Source organism: Acanthochromis polyacanthus, chromosome 22 (assembly GCF_021347895.1).
Source record: "Acanthochromis polyacanthus isolate Apoly-LR-REF ecotype Palm Island chromosome 22, KAUST_Apoly_ChrSc, whole genome shotgun sequence".
In the NCBI taxonomy this organism is placed as follows: Eukaryota; Metazoa; Chordata; class Actinopteri; family Pomacentridae; genus Acanthochromis; species Acanthochromis polyacanthus.
Window position 1 is genome coordinate 11,718,930 of NC_067134.1, and position 13,844 is coordinate 11,732,773.

A 13,844-nucleotide genomic window follows, 5' to 3' on the forward strand; every position below is an offset into this window, starting at 1 on the left:
AGGAAAACTTATTTTAAGCTATCCGGATTGTCAAGCTTAGGTGTCTTAACCCTCCAGTTGTCCTCATTTACGGCACCAAAAATATTGTTTCCTTGTCTGAAAAAAATCCAAAAATTCTGCAAAAAATTCCCCAAATTTACAAAAATTTGCAAAATCTTCAGGAAGAAATCTCCTTAAAAGTTTCCCTCAAAAGTTTTATTTTTAAAAAATAAAAATAAAAAAAATCCCCAAATTTGGCAAGAAACTATTTAAAAAAAAAAAAGATCTAAACATTGTAAATATTTTCAAAAAAAAATTCCCAAAAAATCCTAAAATTATCTAAAGTGATTACATATATATCAGTAAAAGTTGTATTTTCTTTAAGAACATTCACAAAAAAATCTACCAAAATCCAGTGAAATTTGCTGGATTTTGGTAGATTTTTTTGGTGAATGCTCTTAAGAAACATTTTTAACATTTATTTTTTCCACCAAAAAATGTTCAAAAATTTCCCCAAAAAATTTGAAAATGTGGAAGTTTTCACTTTGAAAACATATATTTTCCACATTTTTAAACTTTAAAATGGGGCAATTTGACCCGCAGGCGACAGGAGGCTTGAAGCAAGATAATTTCAAGATTAGACTTAACTAGATATTAAAGATGCATTGTCTTAAAACAAATCCCTCCATCGTGCTGAAATGTCACTTGTGAAGTGAATTTACTTTAAATCAAGTGGGATGAGAAATTTTGACTAAAAATAAGACAAATTGACTTGGTAATGATTTTGAGGTTTTGCAGTTCAAGGACACAGATCCAGGTGTGACTGCTGGACCTATGCAGATCTTCTGCTCTGTCGAAACATCTCATGGTTCCTACATGTTATGATGCTGCTGTGAAATAAGAGACACTGGTTTGGAGGCTATGGTGTCTCACTGATCTCAGAGCTGTGACAAACATCAAACTGATCAGCTCATCACTGTTGAAATGAAACAACAAGGAGTAAGATCAGATCTGATGGACACTCTGATGAAGGAGGACCACTGTCTCTGCACATCTGGAAGGCTGACAGCTGGAATCAGCCTTATTTCCTCAACACATCAACACAACAGTCGGCTTCACATCCACTCACACCATGACAACAAGCTCCTGACTCATCTGATTGGCTGACTGCTGTCTCTGTGTTTCTGTCACCGTTCTGCTCGCACAGCTTCACTGAGAAGCTGCAGGTTTACAGGAGACACTGGATCTTTGCTTTGATACTGACTGTGTTTTGTCAAAAACTGCTGAAAACAGCAGAGACTGACTGAACCCTTCTACTAACCTCAGAGTCTTCAGGCTGAAGTCTGGACTTTCCACAAGATCTAACAGATGTTTCACTCCTAAATCATGCAAATTGTTTCTTCTCAGGTCCAGATGTTCCAGATGGGAGGGGTTGGACTTCAGAGCTGAAACCAGAGAATCACAGCTGATCTCTGACAACCTGCATCCCTCCAATCTGAAATATGAATAAAAGATGTGAGTTGGGGAGACAAAGTTCCTGCTTGAAATCATTCAGTTTCATCATGAGTTCAGAACTGTGGAAGCTTCAGAACGTCCAAGTTCAGAAAATGGAAACTCCAAACAGCTGAAGCCAACAGGATGCAGCTTCAAACAGTCCAACAGAAGCAGTGAAGAAGAGCTCTCATTAATATTAATGACAACATGCTGCTGCTTCAATAAAGACGGAGTGACTTCAGCTCTGAAACTCTGCAGCTCCACCAGTGGTTCCATCCACATAAACTCATGCTGAGCAACAAACACAAGGAAAAACATTCTGACATTTATTTCACTTTCTGCTCAGAGTCACACAAACACACGAGAAGAAAACGTGGACAAAACTAGAAAAGCACTCGGAGAGCTCATACCTCCGCCAGGCCATCTGTCTGTCTGTCTGTCTGTCTGTCTGTCTGTTAACAGCATAACTCAAAAAGTCATGGCGGCCATCTCTCAATTGTACATAGTCCTTCCAGACGGTGATCCGGATCACCTCCAAAATCTAATCGATTGTTACTTTTGCTCTTCCGGACATTCTGTAAAATTTTGGTGAAAATCCGTCCATGACTTTTTGAGTTATGCTGTTAACAGACAAACAGACAAACAAACAGACAAACTCCGGTGATTACATAACCTCCTGGCGGAGGTAATGAAGCTCCAGACTCTAAACTATCTTCATGTTCTGGAACCATGGTGACATTTCAATCAGGACTCTACATTCAGATGATTTCATTATTGATCCATCTGTCATTTATAGTGGAAAGTGTCCATCAGAGTTTGTAGAGGACCAGGTGACGTCTCAAACAGAAACATCTTCACTTTCAAATGACTCCAACCAGAGAAAAGAAGAAAATCAGCAGAAACTGAAGCAAAAAATGTTCCCGTTGCTCCTGATAAATGACTTCAACTGTTCATCAACTGTCACAACTTTTGCTGTCAATCGAAGTATCTTTGATTTGAACATTTCACTTTCTCAAACACCACGTGGCTTCATCCAAGAGTTCAACCAGCAGATGCTGAAAATTAGTTTCTGTCTCTCTGGATGGAAAAACAAGCTTCAATTACAGCTGAAACTATCAGTTCACTGTTTGATGAGTCCATGAACAAAACATCAGACACATTTCCATCATGATTTCAGTCATTTGTCCAGTAACGCATCAAACAGGTTCTACTCCGTTCACTGTCAAGATTTTATGTTTTCGACCGCATTAAACTCAACATTTGTGGTTCTAAAATGTTGCTGGAACAAAACCAAACAAGATGTCACCTTCAACTCTGACAAACTGGGATCAACATTTTCCAGTTTTAAAATGTGATGAACTAAATTACTGAAATAACTGACAGCTTCATCAATAATGAAAACAACTGTTAGTTGCTGCTGTTAGTTTGAATTGAAGAGAAACATGAGGTCAGATATGAGCTGAAGTTGTTCTGAAATGTGCAACTCAACATTTCTCTGCCACAGTCAAAGGACTAAGATCTCCATTGTGGATCAGTAGAACTTCAGCCTGATGGCTGCAGTTTAGAGTCACCACAACTTTACATCAGATTGATCTCAGCACACAAATAAAACATGTCTGACCTCAGAGTCTTCAGGATGCAGTCTGGACTCTCCAGAAAACCACTCAGATGTTTCACTCCTGAATCCTGCAGGTCTTTGTTCCAGCTCAGGTCCAGATGTTCCAGATGGGAGGGGTTGGACTTCAGAGCTGAGACCAGAGAATCACAGCCGATCTCTGACAAACTGCAGCAATCCAATCTGAGTAAAGAATAAAAGATGTAGATAAAATCATTGATGATCCATCAGATGTGTTCAGGTCCTGAATGTGCAGCTCAACATTACTTTGTCCTCATCAATCAGCTTTTCTCTAAAACCAGCAGAGTGACTTTGTCCTTCTCTTATTGTGGATCATCATCATGTCAGCCTTCTACACACATCATCCACATGTCAGCACAACATTCATCCACCTGTTCATGTCCATGCATCAATAATTCGTTGCATCATCAACAGGATCAGAATCACTCAAATAAAACTGAATTTAACACAAACTAAATAAATATTTCTACTTCACTCAAATTTTTTCACGTCAAACTGATTTGACGTCAGACGATCTTCTGGATCCAGATGTGGCTCTTCAGCATAAACTTCAAACATCCTGTAACAAGACTGTAACTGTAACAAGAAATTCTGAACATATTCTACGCTTTCTGCTACAAACACTTGTCTCTTGACACACCACACTAAAGAAAACAGAAAAGATGAACCACAGCAGATTCACAGCTTCATGGATGGAAGTTCTGTTTGAACATAAATGAGCTTCAGTTGACATACAGACCTGATCAAAATCTTAAGACCAGTTGAAAAATTGCTAGAATTTACCTTTTGCACGTTTAGATCTTAATGAGGTTTTAAGTAGAGCTACAATATGCAAAAGCAAGAAGGAGGAGTGTGACAAAAAGCACTTTGAAAAAGTAATTTATTGAAAACAACAAGTAAACTGAAATAGGCTGTTTATCAGCTGATCAAAAGTTTAAGACCATCGCTCAAAAAATTACAAAAAACTGTCCAAACCAGAACAAAAAATTTTCTCAGTAGGATTCAGTAATAAGTAGCTCCACCGTTCTTGTTAATCACTTCAAAAATTCGTTTGGGCATGCTTGATGCGAGTGTTTCCAGGAAGCTTTTGGGAACATTGCTCCAAGTGATGAAGATGGCTTCACAAAGGGCATCAACTGTCTGGAACTGATGGTCATTTTTATAAATTTCTCTTGCCATCCATCCCCAAATGTTCTCTTTGGGATTTAAATCAGGGAAACATACGGGATGGTCCAAAAGACTGTTATTCTCCCTGAAGAAGTCCTTCATCAAGCAAGCATTGTGAACTGCAGCGTTGTCCTGTTGAAAAACCCAGCTGTTACCGCACAGACGAGGGCCCTCAGTCATGAGGGATGCCCGCTGCAACATCTGCACGTAACCAGCCGCCGTTTGACGACCCTGCACCACCTGAAGCTCCAGTATTCCACTGAATAAATACAACCATTTACCATTTACCATTTGAATGAAAAAGCACCCCAGATCATGATGGATCCCCCTCCACTGTGCCGGGTAGAAAACATCTCAGGTGGGATCTCCTTGTCATGCCAGTAACGTTGGAAGCCATCTGGACCGTCAAGGTTACATTTTTTCTCATTAGAGAGTAAAACTTTTTTCCACCTTTCAATGTCCCATGTTTGATGCTCCCTGGCAAAGTCTAAACGGGCAGTTTTGTGGTGTTGAAGGAGACGAGGCCTTTGAATTTGTTTTTGAAACCCTTTTCCCGCAGATGCTGTCTGATGGTTATTGCGCTGCAGTCGGCACCAGTCTTCTTCTTTTCCTTTCGGCTTTTCCCTTCAGGGGTCGCCACAGCGAATCAATTGTCTCCATCTAACCCTGTCTGCTGCATCTTCTTCTCTCACATCAACTACCTTCATGTCCTCTTTAACCACATCCATAAACCTCCTCTTTGGTTTTCTTCTAGGCCTCCTGCCTGGCAGTGGGAAACTCAGCATCCTTCTACCAATATATTCACTCTCTCTCCTCTGGACATGTCCGAACCATCTCAGTCTGGCCTCTCTGACTTTATCTCCAAAGTCTCTAACATGTGCTGTCCCTCTGATGTACTAATTCCTGATCCTATCCATCCTGGTCACTCCCAAAGAGAACCTCATCATCTTCAGTTCTGCTACCTCCAGCTCTGCCTCCTGTCTTTTCCTCTGGGACACTGTCTCCAGACCAAACAACATGGCTGGTCTCACCACAGTTTTGCAAACCTTTCCTTTCATTTTAGCTGAAACTCTTCTATCACACATCACACCTGACACTTTTCTCCAGGCGTTCCAGCCTGCCTGTACACGCTTCTTCACCTCTTTTCCACACTCTCCATTGCTCTGGACTGTTGACCCTAAGTACTTAAAATCCTCCACCTTCTTGATCTCTTCTCCCTGTAACCTCACTCTTCCACTTGGGTCCCTCTCATTCATACACAGATACTCCGTCTTGCTGCAGCTAACCTTCATTCCTCTCCTTTCCAGGGCAAACCTCCATGCCTCTAGCTCCTTAATTTGGGCCCAGGACAGCAATGTGGCTTGACGGACAGCCAATCGGATCCTCCAGCTCAGCGCACTTTTTTGTTCCATAATGCTCAGGATCTTTCAAAAAATTTAGAATGACCGTCTTACTGCGTCCAACCTCAGCAGCAATGGCACGCTGTGAGAGGCCTTGCTTATGCAGCTCAACGATCCGACCACGTTCAAGAAGAGAAAGCTTCTTAGCTTTAGCCATCAGGAGGGCATGACCGTGTGAATGGCTGACAGAAAATGAGAACTTTGAGCAGATTTTGGCTTTTATAGCCTGTGGTCTTAAACTTTTGATCAGGTGATAAACAGCCTATTTCAGTTTACTTGTTGTTTTCAATAAATTACTTTTTCAAAGTGCTTTTTGTCACACTCCCCCTTCTTGCTTTTGCATATTGCAGCTCTGCTTAAAACCTCATTAAGATCCAAATGTGCAAAAGGTAAATTCTAGCAATTTTTCAACTGGTCTTAAGATTTTGATCAGGTCTGTATATGAAACATATCAGATCTGCAACAGTAACAGACAGTGACCTGACCTGACAGTCTTCAGGATGCAGTCTGGACTCTCCAGAAAACCACTCAGATGTTTCATTCCTGAATCCTGCAGGTTGTTCAAGCTCAGGTCCAGATGTTTCAGATAGGAGGGATTGGACTTCAGAGCTGAGACCAGAGAATCACAGCCGATCTCTGACAACCTGCAGCCTCTCAATCTGAATAAAGAACAAAAGATGTAGATAAAATCATTAATGGTGCATCATCAATGTGTTCTGATTTTGAATGTGGAGTTCAGCATCACTTTGTCTACGTTGATGAGCTTTTTCTAAAACCAACAGAGTGACTTTGTCCTTCTGTTGTTGTAGAACATCTCAGGATAATGTCAGTCTTCTACACACATCATCCAGATGTCCGCACAACATTCATCCACCTATTCACGTCTGCACATAAATAGCATTCTGACCGCAGTCTACTCTGTCATTACAGGATCAACATCAAATCTCTTCATTCTTTGATTAATTTCATCACCTTCTTCTTCTTCTTCTTCTTCTGTGAGTGGAGGAAGAGTGGAGAGCGAAGAGAGTGGGAGATTTTGTCTATTTACATTTCTTAACTATCCTTATCACAGTGGTGATTTCAGTTTTATTGCTTTTTTGTTAGATCGTAGGCTTAGTTTGTAGGTAGCTTGTTGGGGCGGGGGGGGGGGGGGGGTCTTTTTTGGTTTTATTCACAATTCAACAACCTCAAACATCTTCAGATTTGTTTTCAGGAAAATGCTGAAAATTTGCGAACTAAAAACCAGGAATTGAATTTTAAAAATTATCAACAGTGAATGACCTGACCTGAGAGTCTCCAGTTTACACTTTGGACTCTGCAGTCCAGCAGAAAGATGCTTCAGTCCTGAATCCTGCATGTTCTTGTTTCTACTCAGGTCCAGTTCTATCAGATGGGAGGGGTTGGACTTCAGAGCTGAGGCCACAACTTCATAGTGACTCTCTGAGAGTCCACAGCCACAAAGTCTATCATGACACATAAACGACAAAACATGTTAACATAAAGGCAAACACTTTATATTTCCTTCATAAATTTGATAATAGAACATTTAGACACATCAGAGCTGATCTTCTCTGTGTTTGACATGAAACGGAATTCTCATCGGTGTCTCTCATGCCTGCACACTCTGAATCAATCATAATTTTAAAGAAATACATCTAATCTAAATGTTGAATCTGCGGATGGAGAACAGAAGGTGGAGTCACATTCAGGCTTCCATACTGTCCACGGTCTGTTTGTGTCATCTGATACCATGTCTAACTCCACAAAATTCTCAGGAGAACATCTGGATCAGAAGAACATTTTCTGTCCACTGTTTTTACTGTGACTTTACTGCTTGTTGGTATCGTATAAACAGTTCCAGTTGAAAGATGATGATGTCTCTGCTGTGGACCTGCTGCTGTCAGCTTCACCTCCATCACTCAACATTTACAGTCTGCTGTCAAACGCTACACAAATGAAACTGATCACTGGACATCATACCTCAACATCATTAATATGAACATCAGGAAATATTCTGATGTGATAACAGACGACGGAGTCAACTTTTGTCCTCAATGTTCTTTTGTGATATTCTGAGAAACTTGTTGAGCAGAAACACAATGAACAAACCAATATAGCTGAATCATTTCCAACATAATGTCATCACAAACATGTTATTATCAGGGTTTATAGCATCGAAACACAACTCTGACCTTTGTGGGAGTCAGATCTCTGGAAACAGTCTGCATTCTATAGGGGTGTAACGAAATTTCGTGGCACGAAATTTCGCGGAATAAAAAAAGACGAAATAAAATTCAAAGACGCACAAAATAATACCACGAAATAATACCACGAAATAATGGAAATAAAAAATGCGAAAGGGCGCCGCGCACCACTGAGACTGATGATTTTTGACCCTCCTCGCCTACTGTAGCAAAACACTCGCTTCAAAATGGAGAAAGACAAGGTTGATGAATTAGCAGACGCTCCTTCATCAAATAAATCGGTTGTGTGGACATATTTTGGCTTCCTATGTAAACAACGAGAGGACGGTGAAAAGATTGCGGATAGAACAAGAACCGTGTGCAAGATATGCCGCCACAGTTCGCCGTATACTGCAGGGAGTACAACTACCATGTCTATCACCTACAACGCTACCACAAAGAGAAGCTACTGGAAGCTACAACGAAAAAACAACTCTCAAAAGGCCAAACTACTCTACAGAAAGCATTCACTCCACCACTGCTAGCTGCTAGTAAGCGAGCAATAAACATAACACAGAGTATAGGCTTTTTTATAGCCAATGATATGCAACCCTTTTCTGTTGTCAATGACGCTGGATTTCGACAGTTGGTCCACACACTGGAGCCAAAGTATCACATCCCATCATGAACACACTTCAGTAAAACAGTGGTTCCAGCAATGTATGAGAGAGTGAGAGTTAAAGTAAAAGAGGCTCTGCAAAAAGGTGAGAGAGTAGCGATAACAACAGACGGGTGGACCTCACGTGCTACCCAGAGCTACCTAACAATCACAGCTCACACCATTGACACTCACTGGGAAATGAAGTGCTTCGTGCTGCAAACACGTGTGATGTTTGAATCACACACAGGCCAAAACATTGCTGCTATACTGAGAGAGGCAGTTAACGAATGGAAGGTAGAACGAGCTGATCATCCCACTATTGTTGTCACAGACAACGCGAGGAATATGGACATTGCTGTAAGAGAGGCAGGGCTGAGACCGCACATTAAATGTCTAGCTCACACTTTGAATCTGGGCACACAAGCTGGACTGGGTGTCCCAAGGGTCAGCCGTCTGCTGGGACGAGTGAGAAGAGTTGCAGCATTTTTTCACAGAAGCACCACTGTTGCTGCAGTGTTTGTCTCAAAACAAAAACTGCTTGGACTGCAACCTCATAAACTTGTGATGGATGTTTGCACCCGGTGGAATAGTTCAGTCGAAATGCTTGACCGTTACCTGGAGCAGCATGCAGCTGTGACTGCAGCTCTAATCTGCCCAGAACTGCGACACAACACACGGGACAGTGACGTTGACACAATGGATGGCAGTGACATCACTGATGCAGAGGTCAAGCTACTCAGTCCTCTCAAAACAGCCACTAAAGTACTGAGTGATGAGAAAAACCCGACAGTGTCACTGATATTACCCCTGACCCACATGATAAAACAGAGCATGGCCCCTAATGCAGAAGACTCAACGACAGTGGCTGCAATGAAGAAGGCAATCCTGCAAAAGCTTCAAGACAGGTACACTGGAGATGTTTCTGAGTATCTTCTGGAGAGTGCTGCCCTCGACTCCAGATTTAAAGCTCTGCCACATGTTCCTGAGGACCAGCGTGATGCTGTTTTTGAACGGCTGAGGGAGAGAGCACTGCAGCTACAGCAGAATCAGGTATTTTACACATTACACAATTCTACATTTTCATTTAGCAGCGTATTATAACACCAATAATAATTTATCAGACACACATGTAGCTTTTTGTAATAATTTTAAAATTATGTAGTGCTAAGCCAGGAATTAAGAAATGTCTTCATATTTTGTTGTCCTAATGTCCTGTATTTTCTTCCTCTGTTGTATGCAGAGACCAGCCTCTGATGTGGAGGAAGAGGGGAGCACAGCAGGAGCAGCCAGTACCACCAGTGACAGCCCCCCACATGGAGCACAAGATGAGACACACACATGCAGAGCTGAGCTGGACCAGCCTCCCACGAAGAGGACAGGCCTTGAGGACCTTTTTGGAGATATTTTCACTTCCTCCCAGACCCAGCAAGCAGAGGACAAATGGTCAGTGGAACAAGAGATCATCATGTACAAGAAAGAGAGTCCTGTCCCACTCACCAGCTGTCCACTCAAGTGGTGGAAAGAGAAGTCACACATTTACTCTACGCTTGCACCACAAGCAAAAGCATACCTTGCAGTTCCTGCCACCTCAGTTCCTAGCGAATGAGTTTTTTCAACAGCAGGAGATATCGTGAGCTCTCAAAGGTCTCAACTGCTCCCTGAAAATGTTGATATGTTAATATTCTTAATAAAGAATATGCACCTGTTTGGCTAAATGTTGTAGCTCAGAGTGAGGAGGACTATTGTGAGGAGGAATGAGGACTGTTCTGTCCTAATTGTTTACAACAACAAAGCACTTTTTGAGATTTTATGTTTGTATTTGTATTGTAGTCCAAAGATAAACACTACAAATTTTGCTTTTTCAAAAAGCATTTTGTTTTTAACTGAAGACAGGCAGCAAAAATGTAATTATCCTGTATTTATCCTGTTTGTTACAGCAACAGAGCACTTTTTAAATTGCGATTTCATGTTTGTATTTGTGTTGTAGTCCAAGGATAAACACTACAAATTTTGCTTTTTTTAAAAAGCATTTTGTTTTGAACTGAAGACAGGCAGCAAGAATGTAGTTATCCTGCAGTTATTCTGTTTGTTACAGCAACAAAGCACTTTTTGTTATTGATATTTTATGTTTGTATTTGCACTTATTTTGTTTTTTCAAAGAGAATTGATTTTGTATTGATGCAGCATTATTTTTTGTATGTCTGCATAAAGAATAAAATAAAGAAAATGAGATTTTTGCTTAACTTCCTACTGTTGGGGATTTTCTTTCATCTTTATTTCGTATCGTGAGTATTTCGTATCGTGAGCCCTGTTTCGTATTTCGTATCGTTTCGTGAGTTGACCATTTCGTTACACCCCTAGCATTCTACCATTCTGCTCTGATAACCTGAGTTTCTTTCTGTGAGAAACTGAATTTGAGGAAAAACGCAAAACCTGGACTCTGGAACGCGACTTCCCTCTTTAAAATGAACAGCTGAGTTCAGATCAATAAAATGCATTAGTCATTGTGTGATCAGTAATTTACAGAGCCTCATGTCCAAGTTAACAAGCTTTAGATAGAAACTGTTGGACAAGTGACTGAATCACTTCATTGATCTCAGGATTATTCTCTACTTGAGGAACCAAATCACTGTTTCAGCATTAATATTAGCTCATCATTGTCACGTGTGGTCAAAGTAGCTGCTTCAGCTTAAATAATCAGTTTAATTTACAGGAATTATATGTTTAACTATCTAGCAATCCAAAACAATTTCTAAATCTTTCAGATGAAGAAAAACTGAAAGAAGAATGAATCGACAGCAACTCAAGAAAAATACTACAAATCCATTTAAGCTGTTCTCCCAGACTTTAAAAAATGATCCAAATCATATTTTAAACTCTAAAGAGGAGTGAATACAATCTGCTTTCAGAAGCTCCTCATGCAATAATAACTTGAGTGTGTTCACTGAAAAATGTCTGAACATCCAGTATGTTGTGACAAAGTGATGCTATGATAAAACCTGGACAAGAATATCTACAGTTCTTCATGTGTTTCAGCTGATCTACTTGTTTCCACCATCAGTCAAAGGAAGAAACACAAAAGAAAAGAGAGTCAGACAAACAACTGTGAGAATCAAATAGAAAATGGTTATCAATTGAACTGCTTCATACATAGCCAACTAAAAACATTTACATCTATTCTAACAGCATTTCAAACATCTCAAGCACATCTGAGACTAAACACAGCTAACATGTGATGTTTGACATGAACAACTGGAACAGAGAAGAATTGTGAGAATGTTCTAAAAAGAACATCTGGAGAACTGAACGACTCATCTACACAGATTGATCATGTTCATCACATCTGGACTCACCGAAACTTTCTGCAGTTCCTCACAGCTGGAATCAGTCTCAGTTTTCCCTCCTCTGATGTTCTGTATTTGTCCAGGTCAAACTCATCCAGAACCTCCTCTGACATCTGCAGCATGTAGGCCAGAGCTGAGCAGTGGATCTCAGAGAGTTCCTTCTCTGATCTGTTCTCTGACTGCAGGAACTCTTGGATCTCCTGATGGACTGAGAGATCCTTCATCTCCATCAGACAGTGGAAGATGTTGATGCTTCTGTCTGGAGACATAAAATAACTGGTCATCTTCTTCAATTTGTTGATGACTCTCTGGATAATTTCAGAACTGTTGTCTGTTGGACCCAGCAGGCCTCCTAACAGTCTCTGGTTGGACTCCAGACAGAGGCCATGAAGGAAGCGAACAAACAGGTCCAGGTGACCATTTTTACTTCTGAGGGATTTCTGCATGACTCTGATCAGGAACACATCCAGAGTATCTCTGTTCTCATCTTTCCAATGTTTTCCCAGGAAATCCTCCAGAACCTTCTCGTTCTTGTTGGTGTAACAGTGGAACATGTAGACTGCAGCCAGAAACTCCTGAACACTCAGATGGACGAAGGAGAACACCTTGTCCTGGTACAGTCCACTCTCCTCTTTAAAGATCTGTGTGAACACTCCTGAGTACACTGAGGCTGCTTCCATATCGATGCCACACTCTGTCAGGTCGGACTCATAGAAGATCAGCTTTCCTTTCTGCAGCTGCTCAAAAGCCAGTTTTCCCAGAGACTCAATCATCCTCCTGCTGTCTAGATCTGACTCAATTCCTCTGTCATACTTGACCTTCTTGACTTTGGTCTGAACAACCAGGTAGTGGATGTACATCTCAGTAAGGGTTCTGGGCAGCTCTCCTCCCTCTCTGGATCTCAGCATCTTCTCCAGAACTGTAGCAATGATCCAGCAGAACACTGGGATGTGGCACATGATGTGGAGGATTCGTGATGTCTTCATGTGGGAGATGATGCTGTTGGCCTGCTCCTCATCTCTGGATCTCTTCCTGAAGTACTCCTCCTTCTGTGGGTCGGTGAACCCTCTGACCTCCGTCACCATGTCCACACAGTCAGGAGGGATCTGATTGGCAGCTGCAGGTCGTGTGGTTATCCAGAGGAGAGCAGAAGGAAGCAGCTTCCCCCTGATCAGGTTTGTCAGCAGCACATCCACTGAGGTGGACTCTGTAACATCAGTCAGGATCTCATTGTTGTCGAAGTCCAGAGGAAGGCGACACTCATCCAGACCGTCAAAGATCAACACAACCTGGAAGTCTTCAAAGCTGCAGATTCCTGCTGCTTTGATTTCAATGAAACAGTGATGAACAAGTTCCACCAAGCTGAACTTTCTCTCTTTCAGCACATTCAGCTCTCTGAATGTAAATGGAAACATGAGCTGGATGTCCTGGTTGCTTTTGTCTTCAGCCCAGTCCAGAGTGAACTTCTGTGTTAACACTGTTTTCCCGATGCCAGCCACTCCCATTGTCATCACTGTTCTGATTGGTCTGTCTTTTCCAGATGAGTCTTTAAAGATGTCTTCTGGTCTGATGCTTGTTTCTGCTCCATCTGCTTTCCTGGATGCTGCTTCAATCTGTCTGATCTCATGTTCATCATTGACATCTGCAGCCCCTCCCTCTGTGATGTACAGCTCTGTGTAGATCTCATGCAGAAAGGTTTTTTGTCCTGCTTTAGCGATGCCCTCAAACAGACACTGGAACCTCTTCTTTAGGTTAGACTTGAGTTTGTCTTGACACCCCAACAGAATTTCTAAATCCAAAACAAAAAAATACACAAATGAGAAGCCACTGTTAAAAAACGTATGAATGAAAACATAATCTGGGAGATGTGTTATTTTTTCAGCTTATTGGACTGTCAGGTCTTCACTGGGTGGGAGGTTTTATGGTAAAGGATCACTCAGAGAGAATTGTCAGAGGAACTGGTGAAAGGAAATACTTCTA

General features: G+C 41.4%; 1 protein-coding gene across 1 annotated transcript in view; it reads right to left on the reverse strand.

The window, feature by feature from the left end:
- Positions 1-13,844, reverse strand: part of LOC110968364 (NACHT, LRR and PYD domains-containing protein 12-like) — a 290,019-nt gene that overhangs the window by 273,974 nt on the left and 2,201 nt on the right. Inside the window, exons 3-6 of the mRNA XM_051942229.1 lie at positions 11,874-13,653; positions 6,963-7,139; positions 6,162-6,335; positions 3,095-3,271 (exon numbers count right to left, since the gene is read on the reverse strand). Coding sequence (XP_051798189.1) covers positions 3,095-3,271; positions 6,162-6,335; positions 6,963-7,139; positions 11,874-13,653 — 2,308 coding nt within the window. The remainder of the gene's footprint in view (positions 1-3,094; positions 3,272-6,161; positions 6,336-6,962; positions 7,140-11,873; positions 13,654-13,844) is intronic.